Source organism: Haliotis rubra, unplaced genomic scaffold, assembly GCF_003918875.1.
Source record: "Haliotis rubra isolate DU_JTF1 unplaced genomic scaffold, ASM391887v1 Scf36, whole genome shotgun sequence".
NCBI lineage: Eukaryota > Metazoa > Mollusca > Gastropoda > Lepetellida > Haliotidae > Haliotis > Haliotis rubra.
The window spans coordinates 1558827-1577549 of NW_025767035.1; the positions used below are offsets into that span (position 1 = coordinate 1558827).

Consider the following 18723-nt stretch of genomic DNA (forward strand, 5'->3'; position numbering starts at 1 on the left):
CAGTACGCCGACGTCTTAACAGCGGGAACCTTCATTGCGTAGACCTTACCGTGGACCTATCCTCACCCCTCGTCTTCGGCGTGAACGTCTACAGTTTGCCCTACAACACCAAAACTGGCGATACAGGCAATGGAGGACTGTTCTGTTCACAGATGAGAGTCGGTACTGCGTATCAACTGCAGATGACCGAACAAGAATGTGGCGACATCGTGGCCAGCGTTACTCAGACCAATGTGTTATGGAAAGAGACTCATGGGGAGGTGCAAGCATCATGGTATGGGGTGGAATAGGCCTGAACCAGATCACTTGAATGTCAAGGCCATCTATGGCCGACAAGTGAAAGTATGATTGCCGATGGTTTTGGAGAAAATGTCTGCTTACTGTCGAGGAAATGATTTGTAGATGTTGCAATAAGTTTTTAGACCCGTGGAATGGCGCTGCCGATCGAATCTAGCCCTACATAGGTGCTGTCAACGTGGCTGGAATTAATACACGAATTTAAAAGGTGAGTTTTCGCTGTCTTGGGTGATCCATGATTTTGGCTTGGAATTGCGGAGGTAGCTGTTTTCGGTGAGTCGTGGCGTATAACTTTTGAAATAATGATCCGATTGTGACCATTTATAGTTCATTTTGTAGGGAAATCATCTCGCTTTTGATCCGTAGGCCTCGACGGGGTCTTAAAAATAGTTTACGTGGTGAAATCTAACTTAGATTGAGGAGGGGGTGGTTCCGTCGTTACATCCCTTTCCTTTTATATAGTACTAGGGTAGGGTCTATACTATATGTCTTTCTAACGCTGTTTCTAAGCGTGACACGCCCCCTGTGTCCCTAACAATGTTAATGTTTAGTGCAATACTAGTACATCTTTCATGAATACATCTCTTTAGTCGCCTCGCAACACACGCATGAGTTGCTAGAGTTCAACACCAACCTGGATTTTCACGGAAAGAACACAATGTGTGTGCTGTGCGATACGAGAACATCCTGTGTCATAAAGTTAGATGATATCCTCTGTTATCTACATCACCATAACACGAGAATTCAGATGTAATACATTAAATGGTAGAGAATGGAGACTTGCATAACTTCCAGGCTTTCCTCTCACGTAAATGAAATGCCATCCAAACTCACTAATGAGTCACAAGTGGTTGTACATGTCAGGAAAGTTGACTCCACCCATTCTCAATAGTCAGTGAAGCGGAAGTAAAATACTTTTAGGACTTTGCAAAATGTCTTAATAAACGTGTTGAGCGTCTTGAAAAAATTACCTGATATCATGATGAAAATTTCACCAGACTGAAAGTTACAAACTAAAACTGAACAATTTTTTACCAAAACTGACAATGCCTTCATTTGGATTTCGGTTACCCCAGTCTAAGAGATACAAGCTGGGTTTTGACTTCATCTTGGAAAGAAATAAACTGACGGACATATAAACAAATGGTTACAATTTTCATTTAAAGTGGCGGGTAAACTTTGATAAAGTAAATAGCAGAATTCATTTTATAACCAATATTCAAGGCACGTGACCCCTTCCCTGCCATCACACATATAGAGAGCTCCGCACTTTCCGTCGTCGTGAGGAGTTTGCTAACATTCGTCATCAAATGTGTCGTTACGATGACGTCACAAAGAGCGTCACGTCACACTTTGACAATCATTTGCCACTAAACTAACGCGCTAACGTTCGCCAAAGCTATATATATTGCGATATATTGCGGAGCCAAGCTTACATTTGCCTCCTGGAATGCCGAGAAGATGGGCTGGCTTTAGTGCTTTGCAGAATGTGTGTCCGTTGCCGCTGCAGTGTGTGCGTGGTGGAAATGTCGCTGCTGAAAGAACACTACAAGAAGCAGGGTAAAATACTATAAAGATGTATCAAACGATGCAGATGAATCTTAGATTTAAATAAAAGTGTGCGGAAACAAACGCGCTTCTATGAACTATTTCTATGAGGCATTTAGAACTTCTTTGTTACATTCTTTATGTATTCCATACATTGTTATCCTTCCTTGCGCTTGTATGAAGTATTACAGAAAGCATAAATAGCATACAGTTCGTTGTTTAAGGCGCAGGTATGCTTTGGTTTATATTTTCCATCTTGGTATCTTTCGAGTCACTGAGACCCGTGAAGATCCGGGGTAGAATAGGTCTTCAGCAACCCATGATTGCCACAAAAGGCAACTATGCTTGTCGTAAGAGGCGACTTACGGGATCGGGTGGTCAGACTTGGTTGACACATGTCATCGGTTCGCAATTGCGCAGATCGATGCTTATGCTGTTGATCACTGGATTGTCTGGTCCAGACTCGATTATTTACAGACCGCCGCCATATAGCTGGAATATTGCTGAGTGCGGCGTAAAACTAAATTCACTCACTCGAGTCACTGAACACAGAATGGCATGCATGTATGTTTAATATACGTGCATATTTTAGTGTTTGTGTGTGTGCGTGAATAACATTCGCGATTTGAAGTACTTATATATAGATAAGTTTCAAGTTTAAGATGTATGTTTCCAGGTCCATACTTTCTACGTTGATCCGCTGTGGTTCAAAGCGCCGAAGTCGAGCTCAGTAAGTTATCTGCTCATATCTCTTTCGAGTTGGGTCAAGCGGGGGTGTTTCTGAAATAATAGTATGGCCCTCTTGTGCAGCAAAAGATGGTCGACCCTTTCACATGATAGAAGTCGGTCTCTAACATTGACCTGATTGAAGATTAATTAATTGGAATCTGGCCTTGATAAAGGAAATGCTATATCCCGGGGAACTGTTCTACCACAATAATCCTTAATAAATTTAGACATTCATGTTTAATGTCTTTAAATGTTCGTGGAACTATGTAACCGAAAATTATGTGCCCGGAAAATTAGCTGAATAGAAACTGTATACTAGTATATCTGATATTTGCTTACAACAGTGCAGTCTTTGTACGCTCTTATATGTTTTCTGCAGAACTGACTGACTGAACTTTGGATTTGCGAAAGGATTCTTCACTGGTGGTGCTACGCTCTTGTGTAAGTAATGTGTCCTGCCATAATAGTTATGATCATCACAGCAAAATTTCCGACTTACAGCTTTGTGTCTTGGGCTCTACAATATAAGTTGTATATGAGTTGGGTTTGGCACTTTGAACAGTTTAACAGTTGCACCACGACGGTGTTGAACTGATGCAGATGTTTGGCATTTATTATCTGTCGGTCATCATCTTGGGTCAAACATTCACAAATCATGTCTCACATACCTTATGTCATTGTTTGGAGACGTGAAACCGCCTGACATTAACCCAATTACAGGGCCATGTCAACGGTCACAAAAATACGTAATAACAAAGAAGAAAATGCAAACAATTTATTACAAAACTCGTATTTGTGGTTAAGTCAGTGAAAAATATTCCATAAATGACCAATCCTGTCGCGCGCTTGTTTGTTTAATGGAACATAATTGTGAAACCCCAGGAGTCAGTATGATGACTGACGGACTCTACTACAGTAAAGTAAGTCATGGCCAAGGTTGCGGTTCTGTTTAACTTGGCCTCAAAGGCAACAACAACAATAGGCGTTAAACGTGTGTAGCCCCAGTGGATGCTACAACAGCCAAGGGACACAACTCTGTCTCCCTTGTAGCATGAACTATACCAAGAGTTTATTTGGACAGGAAGGAAACAATAGGCGTTAGACGTGTGTAACACCAGTGGATGCTGTAACAGCCAAGGCACACAACTCCTCAGCCGTGTAGCATACACAATGTAATTCTTATTTTAGGTGTTGCTGGAATAACCTACCATCTCTGGAACGCATATGGAGGCTCTTCTGTCTGAAAGAAATATTTTAGTGGAAAATCCAAGGACACACCCTGTAGAGGTCCAACATGAAGCCGAGGAGCCCAAGCTGAGCACCCAGGATCTTTATCCTCACGCCCAGGATCTGCACTCCGGCCTTCCGTACGACCCTGAGTGGTGCGAGGCGACAGGGGATGCCTGGTCCCAGGGGGAGGGGTTCATTATAACCCACTATACGGGCTACCCCCTTGGATGGAGAATGGAGATGAGAGTGACAACGATAGCTTCAGCTGGGAGGAAGCCTTCAATGTTCCAGCAAGTGTCCTGTGGGCCGACATTAGTCCTGTGGGCGACCTGGTACTGGAGGCTCCTTACCAGCTGGAGGACAAGGAATAGTCTGGAGGGAGGTTCATGACGGGGTGGTCGGTAGAGGGTCAGTATGAAGCTGAGAAACCCAAGCAGAGCACCTAGGAGCTTCCCCCAGACGTATGAGGAAGTGTTAGAGGCACAGGAGGGAGGGGCGTGGAAGGAGGAGTGTGGAGGATGTGGAAGAACTAATCCAATGGAAAATTGGAACTTTACCTTGAAAACATTACCTTGAAGAAAAACCTTGTTGTTGCTATGTTGCGACTATCTTTATGAATATTTACATGAAACATATATAGAAAAGAATGTTAGCTATTTTTTGCATGTCGTTGGTGCATACCCAACAAAGTTTACACTAATTTATGAACAATATTTATTTTGTCTTGATGTTCTTGTACTAGCTTTATATTGTGTTATAACTGTTCACAGAATGCCCAAAACATAATATTATGTTCTTATATTAGTATGGGTCAATAAAATATATTAATAACGTTCCTGGTATCCTGGTTGTGCCTTGTGATAGGCTAGAGCACTTCTCACGTGCAGCTAGTTTCATACCATGCATAGTTAGAGCTATTTATGAACCAAGTCAAATTCGAGGAAAGACATTGGTTTAAGGAGATCTGTATAACTATACAAACAATGTTTCAGCATAACCTGTGTGGTTTGTCTGGGAACTCTGACATCAGCGAAGACTGTCTGTTTGGTTCTCCGTTTTTTCAGAGAATCTATAGAACCTGGCTCCTGAGGAGACAGCTCTTAGTTTACTTGTCAGGTCCGTCAGTGTTTGCGTTTGGCAGAATCTTGTTCCACTACACACTACCGTGGCTCTCACAACACACGATTAGTCTCTATGATCAGAACTATCCATTTGGAAGTTCATCGGAACCTCAACTACAATATTGGATTCGTTGAAAATAGATTCTAAATACGACTGGATGCAAGACATTTTAAACTTTAAAAAAACAACCTGTTGATGTTTTCCTTGCTACGCATTCTTTCCAAATTCTAATCATTTTGAACAAAAATATAGTTGCAAGCAAAGATGAGGGGTCCTTGGCTTTAGTTCTATCTATTGTATATGAGGGCTAGAAATCTTCGTCCAAAACGGAGCCAGAACACGTTTTTGACAGGCGAGCGGATCTTCCAAATACAGCCGGGATGGCGGGGTGATGTACCTTTTAAGAAGTTCCGGAGAAGAAATAGTTCCCTTTCAAAAGATTGTATCTCAGTTGTTCTTGGATCTACGGTCAAAACAATTAGTATTCTGGAATCACCATCTACCATACTGGCACATTGTGTGCAAACTACTCAGAAAACTGTTGAAAAACATGGCCAAAAACTGAAAACAAAAATAGCTGCCAAACGGTACGTTTTAGAGACTTTACCCGTCCAGGCAAAATTGTTGGGAATTCGATTGTGCATCTGTACAAGAGATTTGGAAGTGTTGGAATAATTAGTCCTTGAGATATATGCTGTCAAACTTTTGAATAATTTTGAATTATCTCCCCTTTGCTATTGGGCCTAGAGCCTAGAGATTTTTAAGGAGAATATCTACACCTCGGTGCGCATCTGTGTGATTTTTTGTAAGCGATTCGAAGCATTGGTTTAGGAGTTATGTTTGGTACAAAAATCGGCGGAATAATAAATCACCCGAACCCTCTGCTGCATTTTCATCTTTAATCTGTAAAATAATGATGATAATAATAATAATAAGGGCCTGATAATGTACGCCTCTCCGTGGTGGGCCTAGATGGGGAATTTTATTCCCTGAACTGAACGTACATCACCATGGCCAGTTAGGGCCGACCCCGCGAGGCTGGGAAATTACTGGGTTACAGGCAGACAAGGAGAAAACCAACTTTCAACTCCGCAGCCCAGTCAGCTTTCCTCCGGTAACGAAACCAATTATACTGGAGATGGTACTTGCTCCAGGGGAAGGCACAGAACCCGACCAAGAATATCTTGGTCAAACCATCTAAAATCCACACTACTTGAGTGTGCGAAAGCAACAGGATGGCCTGGTATTTACACATAAGCTTAAGCAGCATTGGGACAATGCCATGCCCATGTATGCTTTGCTGACGGAACAAAACCTCCAAGACCAACTCCGGCAGCTTAAGAAGAACATCCCCCTTGAGCCAGTTCAACCCACAACTGGTGCCCGCCACGAACCTTCGCATGAGCTGGGTCCCGTTGTACAAAACAACCTTTACTAAGGTTGAACTTAGCCACTAAGGTTAACCTTAAGGTAACCTTAACATAAAGTTATGCCCGTCGCACAAAGCTACCTTTGGTCAACCTTAACTCTGGAAGGATACTTAGCGGCAACCTTAGCTAAGGTTGAAATCTTTAGTGCCGGAGATACAATTATGTCCGTAGTTACGGTTGTGAGTTATCTCCCCTGCTTGCATCAGCAGACGACTAGTGTTATCAATACTTCGACATGGCAGAGGCGTCTACTAGCAGTGCACGAAAACGGAACAGGTTGTCAAACTATACATCGAGCGAGCTAACAATGCTGGCCGATGAGGTGAAGGGTCGAAGCCACATCTTGTTTGGATCATTCATCTATTACCAACCAAACTAAACTGAAGGAGTAGGATGCAATAGCTTCAAAGTAATGTCTTAATTTTGTCATCTTAGCAGATAGCATTGAATGTTTTGTAAACGCACGCTTGTCTATGTATCATTTATATTATGATGCTAAGTTCACAATCCCCCCTGGGCATTCTATTTGTATTTCTGCTGAAAAGATTTAATTTTGATTTTTTTTAATACACTGCAGGTTTGCTGAGACATACTTCTTGGAAATTAAAAGTGATACACAAATTAAATATAATGTTCATTGTATATATGAAATATATCATAACATTGTCACTCTGTTCCAGGATAAGTGCTTTCTCTTCAGAGGAAAGAACAGGGGCACAACTAAGAAAAAAATGGAATGCTTATAAGTAAGTGTCAATGAAAGTGTGTGTGTGTGTGTGTGTGTGTGTGTGTGTGTGTGTGTGTGTGTGTGTGTGTGTGTGTGTGTGTGTGTGTGTGTGTGCGTGCTTACATGTGCATGCCATTGTGGGTTGTGGTCAATTAAGTTCTGTTGTTTTGATGTATAACAACATTATTAAAGCAAAAAGGACAAACAATCACTAGTATATGAAAACATAACAATAAGCTTTTTATTTACAATGTGAATTGGATATGTCAGGAAATAACTAATTTTCACATGATTAATTTACAGATCTCGGGTAAAGAGAAAAGCCATGGATGTCAGAAAAGAATCATCCAAAACCGGAGGTGGTCCAGCTCCAGTACCTCTGACTGATCTGGAATTTAATAAAGTTTTAATTTCATTTTGATAAATGGTAATTCAGGGATACCAGGATATGAAGGTTATGAGAAAAGTGTTCTCTCATAACAACCACCACCACTCCGTGCAGGGTTACAACATTATATCCACATCTGTTGATTTATTTCTTCCAAGTACACACATATTTAAATATAAATATTTCTGTTTGTAGGTTGTATCACTGATTCCACAGTGCCAAATTGAAGGGATAACTGGTGGATTGGAGTCGGAAGTTGATGAAAATGAGTGTTTTTTTCTCAATCAATGTCAGAATATGTTCCAAATCGTTAAAACAATTTTTAAGCTGTTTGAATATTTTCAAATCATTTCCTCTGTTGCATTGTGTGTATTTTCAATAATTATTACTGATAGTCATATGAATATTAGCTTGGTCTGACATTACATAGATGCTATGTAATAAATAACATAAAGCTTTCAGTTTTTCAAACACTGAACATGGTCAGTGAGAGTGGCCTTCCCACAAAAGAGTACTTTGATTCGGCCTTCACCAGCGATGAGATGAAAAGCAACAAAACACCTGGTAAGCTTAATTAATATTTTTAAAGCATGTTTAAAAGTTAAATTTGTCATCAAGTCAGTTAGTCACAGCTTAACAATCTCATATATATGTCCTTACAATGTGTATTGACAGAACTTTAAGTCCTTTAATTCCTTGCAGGTCCTATATCAATGTATGGAACCATCAATGGTGATGAGGCTACCTCTATGGCTGAACCTGTGGAAACAGCAGAAGATCAGCCAAGTCATAATTCAACCTCAAATGGTAAAAAAATTGATAAATAACCAATTGGAGTGTTGTTTAAAATCTACTGTTTCTGGAGGATATTAATGTGATGTTACATAAGTCGTTTAATAGTTATATTAGGCATTTAACATTGATTTAAAACAGATAAGGACCTAAAGTTGAACGGGTGCAGGCAAAGAAAATCTGGTATGAAATTGTTTAATATGTTGCATGAAATGTTATTTAATCATGCCAAAAACTATTTTTTGCTATCCATATCATCATGGAATAAGAATTCTCAATAATAGCAATGTGTTTACAAATACTTTATAAGGCTTCTACAATTGATTTTTTTTTCACACTTTTTTTATCGGAATGAAATGTAGCATGTTGATCAATGAGCAAATAACATGGAAGTGCTGGTAATGTAATATACATTGAATTTTATAACATTTATTGCAGAAAACCCAAAGCACCAGCCTGAATATGTTGCCTCCATCATGGAAATGGAGACAACAAAAGCGGATGCCCTCAAAGAGCTGATTGAGGTGCAAAAGAGGATGTTAAGGATATCGGAAGACCATCTCACTTTAGAGCGAGAAAGACTTGATCTAGAGAAATCAAAATTTCAACTGCTACAACATATGCTGATTAATCCTGGCAACAAATTTCTCAATACTCTTTCCCCAGTTATCCAATTTATGAGTATGAGGTACATGACATTAATTTTGTTTCAAAATGTATGATATCAATAATTGGTATAGCATCGATTATACTTGGAAGCTACACAGAAATGGTATGCCTGTTTACTGCACTTCAAACGTATAACTACTACAACATATACAGTAAAATGACTGTGGTTAAATGGTTTACCCTGAATCACCAAGTAGCCAGCCATCAGGTGCAGTTTCTTCCATCTTTATGCCAACTTGACTGTTACTCCATATCAGGGTGTCATGAGTTGAACCAGGCCACTTGACCACCACGTTGGTAAAACTGAAATGGTGAACACGTTAAACTGATGACAGTGTATTTATTTCCAAGTTAATACTTTAACGCCGATATTCCTGCAACTTCTTCGTAACTTGCTGACCTGTCAAATCAGTCAAATCAACACCATGCACAAAATAATTAGGAGCAAAATGTTTGTTTAAACATAATTATTTTACTTAAACTAAATGAATTCTGGGACTATTCAGAAAATAATCCTGAAACGATTGCTGTATAAATGGGTACAATAAATTACAAATTTAACACAGACTGAAACTGCCGCTCGTTTCATTTGACAAGAAAGTAGTTTCGACTCATTTGTGGGTCAAGGCCGTTGCTAATGTAAACAGAGATGCGTAGTTTGCGGACCACTAACCAGTTCATCATTTTTCTTTCAGCATTAAGAGATAGTAATTGGTAGATATCGAAAACAAGTGTAACTAAAGTATCTTTATGGTAAATTTAGACGTAAATGTATGTCTAGTTTATATCTTACCGGAGAGAACTGTCGCATATCGCTTGCACATTGATTGCATGGTATCCCTTGCGGAATACGAAGGCGGCTTCCTCGTTTGGTGAAGGTCGTTTGATTGGAATAAGTGTTCCGTCCACAGCACCGAGAACTTTGGGGAAATGACCGACTCAGTAGAAATCTTGTTTAACCTTAGTTTGCTGTTCTAGACTCCAGGGAAAAGTAATATTGTCGAACACCGTACATATTGCATTCACCGTGCAATGGAAGCCCCAAGAAACACTTGATTTGTCCAGACCATGCAAATCTCCAATTTCAGAAAGAAATCCCCCTTTTCCCAGATATCTCAAAGTTAAGAGGACTTGTGATTCGACTGTCATAGCGTGGGAACGCTGTGTCGGTCTTTCGACTATTGGGCGAACTTTGTCCACGAGGCAGAAAATAGCTTCACGTGTGAGTCTATACCGGGATATAAGTTCCAAGTCTGTCAGAGTTTCTAGTTGGATGGTTCTGTCTCGGAAAACACGCTGTTTTCTCAAACTTTTTCCAGTTTCCTCATGCATCAACAAGAATGTAGCCATATTGAATTTACTCGAAATGTCAGCCTTAGCCACACTAAGGTTGGGTCGGACCAACTTTAAATTTTCACCTTAACTAAGGCTACCTTAGCGTAAGGTAGATTCGTACAACGGGACGTCAACCTAAGCAAAGGCCTAAGGTTAAAACTTAAGGAGATAAGGTAACCTTAGAGCTAAGGTTGTTTTGTACAACGGGACCCAGAATGCTCAAGTGGCAGCAGATCCAAAACTTCTGATGGACGTCTGCCTCAACCTCTCTCTTCTTCCCGAAATAAACCCTTCTGGCATAGAGCCAATTGGCCCCCGAAATTTCGCCTTCTCCTTCTTCTTCAGTTGCAGATCTTTCTAAGAACCCTGTTTATATTTTGCTTAACACTATTTATGAGGAAATTTGTGGTTTACCTTTGGAAAATCGGAGGCCAATTAAACAACTAAATGTTTCTTTTCCCAAAAAATGAACAAGACACCAAAGTAAAAACTTTCTGCGTAAAAAGTGAACTGGTTTCTGCTGCTCGAACTAAAACTTCACCAGTGTCTAAGGAAAAAACACCCAATGAACAAGACACCAAAGTAAAAACGGTTTCTAGTAAAACTTAATGAAACTAGAAGAAACATTTCCTGGATAGAGCTGTGCCTAAAAATAAGATCATCAGGGAATCCCATGTCTAAACGACAAAAGTCAATTTGGAGAAAATTAAAATTACAGTATAAGGCAACCAAAGAAAAATATTTCTCTGAATTGTCGATTCCCTAAAGGCAAAAATAAAGGTTTGGACTGAAAGAAAGAAAAAATGGGAAAAGAAAAAAATGAATTCATCAAACAAAATAAACTGTAACCTTTGACGACATTAGTAGTAAAATCCTTCATGGATGTAAATAGCGTAGTGACACACAGTGGTAATTAGGTCATGTCTGACAAGCTGCTACCGCGAACGTTCAGTGCTTGATAAAACATAGCTATCACCAGTGAATATGCCCCTTAAAGATGACTCAAATAGGGTGAACTTCAGAACCAGGTAACTGTCTACTTGCTAGCGAAGAGTTATCGCCATTTTTGCGGTTTTTAACGATTTGCTTCATTGTTTCTTAACATAATGAAACAATACTTATCTTAATGATAGATTATCTATTCACCGATGTTTCCTGCTTGTTTACAGTTGCCGATCGTGTTTTCTCCAACTTGGTAATTAACTATTGTGTTTCAAGCTTTGACATATTGAACAAATTTCATAATTGGAATTTGTTTTAAAAAAGAAATTTAAAAGAACAAAACTCGATCTCATTGTGAATGTTGACGAATGCTGATATAAGCTGATTCTAAGGGCGCTTTATTCGCTTCAGACAAACGAAGTGAACTGGGACCGTTAGTTATCTATGGCTAAGAGGGGTGATGATGATTATTATGGAGAAGCATGCAGCTAACACCCCCACCTCTTGCATGTCATGTACAAAATTTATTTAATGGTCCCCTTCCATAATGTTTAAGCATAATCTTTTAATATTAATTACTGCCCACGCCCACCCCCAAGTATACCTTTGTACAAAATTGATGTATCAACTACTCCTCACTGCTACAGGTTTGACACAAAATGACACTTTCCGAAGCTGGAATGCACCCGACATGGAACCATTCATCACATCTGTCGCTCGTGGTTCACTCTATCTCGCCCTCACTCGCATCCACAGGGTCTCTCAGTCCACACCTGTTACAAACTGTCACATGATCACTCTCGCCACTTTCATCATCACACACTTCTCGCATTCGTTCACTGCCATTACTCTGTTTTTCTCTCCTTCTTACAGATGCCTGCTCTGCAGCTCTCGTCGTTCCCTCATCTGTTCCAGTTTCTCTGATCTCATTCGTTATTTCACTCTCAACATTTCCTTCTTTCGTTCCGCTCGTTCATTTCTTTGTTTTTCTTACTCTTTCTTTCTTGTTCAGCGCCCGTTCTACATTCCTTCTTAAAATATCTTCCTTTCCTCTTTTTCTTTCATTTTCACTATCATTTCTCTCCACTCTTGCAATGTTGGCCGTGTTACTTTGCTTGGAACAGGGGCCTTTGGTGGGACAAGTATGACACTCAGATAAGGGGTATCGAACCTGAAGAAACAAGTGGGTTGGTTAAGAAATTCCCGCACGTTTTGCAGGACAAAACAGACGGAGATGGCAGATTATCGGAAGTTGAAGTCTGGGGTGGAGATGATTGAGTGGGGAATGGTTGAGCGACAAGTTGGGATTTGTCAATGGCATCAGGAGAGAACGGAAGGATTCCCGTTTTTCTGAACGACTCTTTAACCCTTGAAGGCGAACAAACCTGGTCATTTGAGTGGCTCAGAACAAACGGGAATCGAGCTTTCCCTATTACCATTTGGCTGTTGACAAATCCTAGCTAAGTTTGTGAACTGGGCCTTTGATGGACCAAAAATAGATACACCATGCGGCTGCAGTATGTTGGTAGTATAGCAATTCTATTTTGTTTCTCAGCTGCACACTCTATGAGTTCAAACTTGATATGACAGTCGACTCGTGGTTGTCGAGAACGAGGAGAACTGGTCTCTCACGTCCACACTTTGGAACGAACAACCAGTCGGCAGTGACGCCATCAGTGTAATTTCTATGTGGCAGTGATTTGGCGAAAATAAGCATAGTTGGCAATACCCTGCCACTGGCACATACAAAATATATGATACGAAGTCACCGTCTGTTGGTAGGAGTGAGTCCCTCGTTTGCAGGTCACTTTCTTCCTGACCATCTCCTCCCCACTAAACCCCGACTCATCAACATTAAAAATCTGGCTAGGTTTGTCTCTCAGTCCTAACTTGTCAAGCGTGGTCGCCAGCAATTCAAAATACTGACCCATAACGGAATCATTTGACATCCTAGTTCTGGAGTGATCTTGTCACTCTGGTCGTCGCTCGGCCTGAAGCTCAGGGTGACGAGATAAGAATGATCTAATCCATCTATCAGAGGGTCCATACTCGGAAAACAGTGTGGGCCTTTTGGAATTCGAAACAAATGATCGACTGATGGAACGAGTCAAAGAGAAACCTTGGTTGGACATATTATGTCAAATAGTTTACGAAGCTTGTTTCCTCCTCAACGGTTAGCATGGGTGAGGGACCGGGTCTACTACCCACCGGCTTGTCAAGTCGTCCCTTTACATGGTCGTCAATGTTGTCTTGCGTGGAACTAGGCCAGTAGAAAATCCCTGTTTTTTAGTTAACCTAGACATTTGCTATAACAAGCCAATTTGTTGACAGAAATGATTATCATGACCCTGTGTGTCTGTAATAAAACCCAACCAAAATCAACTTTGGGGAAATATGTAAATTTGTCATTAAAAATATTGTTACTTGAGCTCCGTGTGTATGTTTGACCTGTATGTAGTTGTCAGGCAACTAGTACCGTTTTCAGTCACAACAAAGATGTCAGCCCCCTAAGCTGGTTCCCGGCTCCCTTTGCGCGCGCAACGTTCGACAAAGCTTATAACGTCTAAGGGGAGGCAACCTATGATAAATTACAAATTGATCAAACTGTAATTGTTGAAATTCATATGATCATGATTAATGTAAAATGGTTCTTCTATTACCAGTATAAATATTGCACCCAATGTAGTTGCAATGCGTGTCCTCTGAAAATTGTATTGTTATTCATCAGTATTACTTATTGGGAGTCTATTATTACACTTTAACAGATCATGTCATAATAAATTTGAATTAGCTGCACATGAGGTGTTCGTTATTTATTTGGGTTTATTGTTTGCTGTAGTGTGAATCCTGTTATGTTAATCTGATAATATGTTCTCCCTAAAAAATGTTTCAGTTATTGTAGTACAGAATAAATACACCAGATCTACAATAAATCAGTTTCATGGTACAGTAACACAGTATTGACAATTGTTCCAAATATTCTGCATGCATCATAAGTCCATTCAGGTGAAATATTTTTTTTACCCTGCAATTCAGTCAAGAAAGAACTTGAAAAAGTCATCCAATTTTGTCTTGCACATTGTGTCCCACTCATGTTGATTAAAATAAATAGTTTCTAAATGATGATACTCCTCATGCCACACAAACAGGTCACACCATGTGAGGCCAGTCACAGCCAACTGCATCTGGATTTGGTAGTAGATGTTGTGGTTTGTTTTAAGTTGAAACTGACCATCAGACACATGCAAGTAGTCTAATCTTGATTTGGGATTAGTTGGACATTTAATTTCCAGTAGGCCATACGGTGGCGTTCGACTGGGATGGTAGAGTTTTCTGTCTGGTGATGCTCCAAGCCAGGAACAGAAAGGGCTGATAACAATACCACACCTGAACATATTCACTGTAGCATCTTGCATCTGGAAAGGCAAAACGAAACAGAATTATGATAAGTATTATTATCTTTCAACATGTTAAATTGGTGATATTTCAATATGTCAATTTAGAGAAAGAATTTGTGGGATTACAGAACTACATGTACTTTAAACTGCTAATTTTCAACAAGATATCCTGTCTTGATCACACCATGATACTTCATATTATGCATTGTCCTTCTTTTGATGAGACTTTTAAAATTTGGGTAATCATGGTAGAATATTTTTTATTCTCACGTCAGCATAGACTTGGGCTGCAGTGGGTTCACATGCAAGACCATGTCTCATTGGTGCTGTTGTGATCTTCTTTCCAGTCTTAAGGCTGGTGGCATAGTTCTCAAAACCTGAAAGTAAGAGGATATTTAGTAATGGAATAATTTTATAAGATCAGGATGATTTCTCTTTACATATTAGAAACTGTTTGATGGTAGTTCAAAACACATGTATATGAAAACATACTAAAACTCAACAAAATCAATTTTAAATTACCTCTTTTCTTCTTTATGATTGAACCAGCAACAGATGCAGTCAATCTGGATTGTCTGACCTTACGCCATTTTGGGTCAGATGATTGTGCCTGGGTGGATTTCTCAATCTCAATACTTTGTTCATAAGTCACAGAGAGAGCTTCTAAGTTGACCTTTTGTGAATCACTGAGATCTGATGGAATACTTGAGGGACCAATGCTGTTGTTGAGTGGGAGGTCAGGAAAGGATGTGTGGCTATCATCATTAATAATGGTTCCCTGAATAAGTTTCTGCTGATATGACAACACACATGCCAAACTTTGTCAATACTTCAGACTTTGAATCTGGTACAGCAACTGTCAGAAGTAACAAATCCGGCCTTACATCCCTTAGTGAATCAACTAAGTTCTGGATTGGTGGCAGTGGTGATTGCAAAGGATTGTAAAGGTTGGATTGAACACCTTTGGTGATACGAGTAGGGTTGTCAGTGTCGTACCCTTGAACAACAATATTATCTGACTGAGCTCCCTTGATTTTTTCTCCTCTTGGAAGATGCCAGGTTTGGGGAAGTGAAGTTTTGCAGACATCATCAGGGATGGCAGTGACACCAAGGGTCTTGTAGTTAGCTATCTGGTACATAACACCTGTGATGTGGCCACAGCTATGGCACTGACCAATGGCACAGGAACAGGTGGCAGTTTCTACAGTTAGTGGATCACAACTGAAATATATCTGGAAAACAAACAAAATAACTGTTACCATAAATTACATGATAAGTCATATTCTCTTTACTGTCATATTGAGTTTTTATTAGCACACAAAACCCTCATACCTCTTGGTCTAATCATGATAAACGTGACAAGGTATTGATGGGTACGATACATAACTATACACTACGCTATGTATGAAGGCCTATCCTTTATACATGTCTTCTAATAATAAGCAATTACATGTACCTCAACTTGATGCGGCGATTCATTTTTCCTCTGCGATCGGTAACACAATGCAGTGACGCGCACATCGCCATTACCAGTAGGTACAACTGAAAAATATGTAACTGTAACTATAAAACACATTCGATAGGAAGAAACATTTTCAGCAGAAAGAATACCAAACACATAATTTGATCACGCGAAAAATACAATTTTGTTTGATCTAGATCCACTCGAGGAGAGCTATCATGATCTGTATTACTTATGATCTCGATTATCCAGCTCAAAGAAAATAATAACGTTAACACTCCCAGGTGGAAGTGGATGATCTGAATCCAGGTCACGAAGCCTTTTGCATTTATAATATGTTGATAAAGTAAACGTGAATGACTTCCCTTGGTAATATTTCCACTACTGTGACATTAGAGTAGCTTCCCTTAATAACAGTTCCTGCTGCGCAACATGGTAAAGGTTGACGTAGATACCTACGTGAAGAACAGTCATTACTCACCCCTCAGTCCGTGGATATATGCCTCTGAAAAGTATTTGTAGCCCTTTCCCATTTGCGATTTTCCTGAACTACAGGAAAGTTTCTTTATTTACCGAAGGAAAAATTGAAATCAGGAAGTACATTAAGATTTTTCGCATTTGTCGCCATTATGCGAATGTGACCTTGCCTCATTTAGCCTCGTTTTGGTATAAATATGAATATTCATGAGGCCTCATTAAGAATGGTCTATAACCGATTTTTGAAAACGATACAAAATGTGTTTTCGACGTCTTCCGATGAAGGACAGCGCGGTCGTCTAAAAATAGCAACCAATGGAAAATGACATAACATTGTCAAGGTTGGCTTTTCGTAGGCCTTCTCAGCCATCGTCTCTTTGGCCTGTACCGGCTCGTATATTGCGATATGCGAGACGGGGCCCAGCTTATGTCAGCCCCCAGGTGCTACCTCACCACTCAAGGGCATTTAATGCCAATGTGATTTCCAAAGGAAATGTCTTCAACTGAAAGCTGCATTACAGGTAACTAACAAAATGATATTTTGAAATTTGTACTGTTTCAAATTCAGCGGTAGTAAAACACAATTACTGAATCTGCAAACCGTTCTGTTTAGCCCAACATATATTTTTTCTAACAGTGTAATATCGTTGAAAAAGTTATTTGGCTTAGTCATGATCCCTCTTATCCGTTACACTGCTTGATCTAAAGTAGTCTATAAAAGTATAATTAATTACCTTACCGTGTTTATGCCAGAGGTACACCCTCATGTCCTGGTCCATCCTTTCGGAAATATCACCACAAATCTGGCTCTTTGTCAACAGACTCGCGAACATGCCAGCGAATCCGATTCAATTTGAATTCACTACACTTTGAAGCCACTAGGTCACAAAACACTTTCCAAAATGTAGAAAATAATATCCGTAGAATCGAATTTGAGCACAAAGTACACACATGAGTGTGTAAGTCACCACAGCTGTCGCACGCAGACGTAGAGGTGCGTGAAATCGTCACGTTGACAGGGCGCAATTAAACTGTGTGGACACATTTATTATATTATATGCAGAAAATTTCGTCTTTAGGTATAACTCTAGCATGATAAAACTCAAGGGTTGTCCTATGTGCATTTAGACTACATATACATAGCATGATCTTGTTGATGCTATTTTAAAGTGAGAAACATAATACTTTGATCTGCTCACCAAATAACATCAAAATGATAGAAAAATAATGTATTATTATCAAAAATATGTTCACTACATCGTCTGCTAGAGGAAGCGTCATATACTACTTTCTCTTCAGAAATATACATAATTTTTCAAACAATTTAAATAAACAGTTTTAGATGTACATTAGCAGTATTCAAAGCCTTATTATTTTGTTGTTGTTGTAATTGATCCCTTTTATATTTATATAAAATGGGATTTAATTTTTAAATCATATTTTGTTCTGAACTAATGTAAAGTAAACATAGCAAATATCTGTAATGAATATTTAACAAAATCCTTCCAAAAAGTTTAATCTCACAGAAATCTCTGATTTTCAGCAGTTAGTTTTAGGCAGTAAAATTGAAAAATGAATAAAAGTACAATTTGAGTAGGGTGAGACCTTTCACAAATGCATTTATTTATTTTAACAGTATGTAGATATTCAAAAGTGAAGTTTTCTTTTGATATTTTATCTTCATTTTCTGAGGTATCTCATAATAAATAAATCAGAAGAAAGCTATTAAAAATATAAAAATATAACTGATGTATCATCAAAACATTTCATTCTTTATTCTTCTTTTTCAGAAAGCACAGCCACATCTTCTGTGATCTGTAACCAGGAGAAAGGTAATGTCAAGCTTTCACAAAGGGAATTTCATCTCTAATTGCTGCTTCGGGGAAGAGATGATTTACATGAAAGGTTATTGCAGGACAAACTATATTTTTGCATGAGAAATGTCGGAAAGGGTATACTGCTTCAAAAACGTCAAAATGCTGTTGGTAAAAAATGTGACTCATTCAACCTCACGTGACTATGAAACCCACTGCTTAATTTGTGCTGAGCAAATTGACTGATGGATTAAAACGCCACTCTGATAGATGTTCTGCGATAAGCTGTATTGAGATAGCAAGCTCAATTGAGAAAAAGAGCAAACTTCAAAAACAATACTTAAAACTTGCGAAAAGAGACTT

General features: G+C 39.3%; 1 protein-coding gene across 1 annotated transcript; it reads right to left on the minus strand.

Annotated features, from left to right (window-relative positions):
- Positions 1-9108: 9108 nt before the first annotated feature.
- LOC124285440 lies at positions 9109-16916 on the minus strand. Its single transcript, XM_046721664.1, has 10 exons — positions 16879-16916; positions 16551-16618; positions 16064-16149; positions 15492-15839; positions 15130-15397; positions 14878-14984; positions 14339-14625; positions 11954-12129; positions 9726-9852; positions 9109-9235 (listed from the first exon to the last, which is right to left on the minus strand). The coding sequence occupies exons 1-10, from the start codon at positions 16914-16916 to the stop codon at positions 9109-9111; spliced, it is 1632 nt and encodes a 543-aa protein (XP_046577620.1).
- Positions 16917-18723: the final 1807 nt, after the last annotated feature.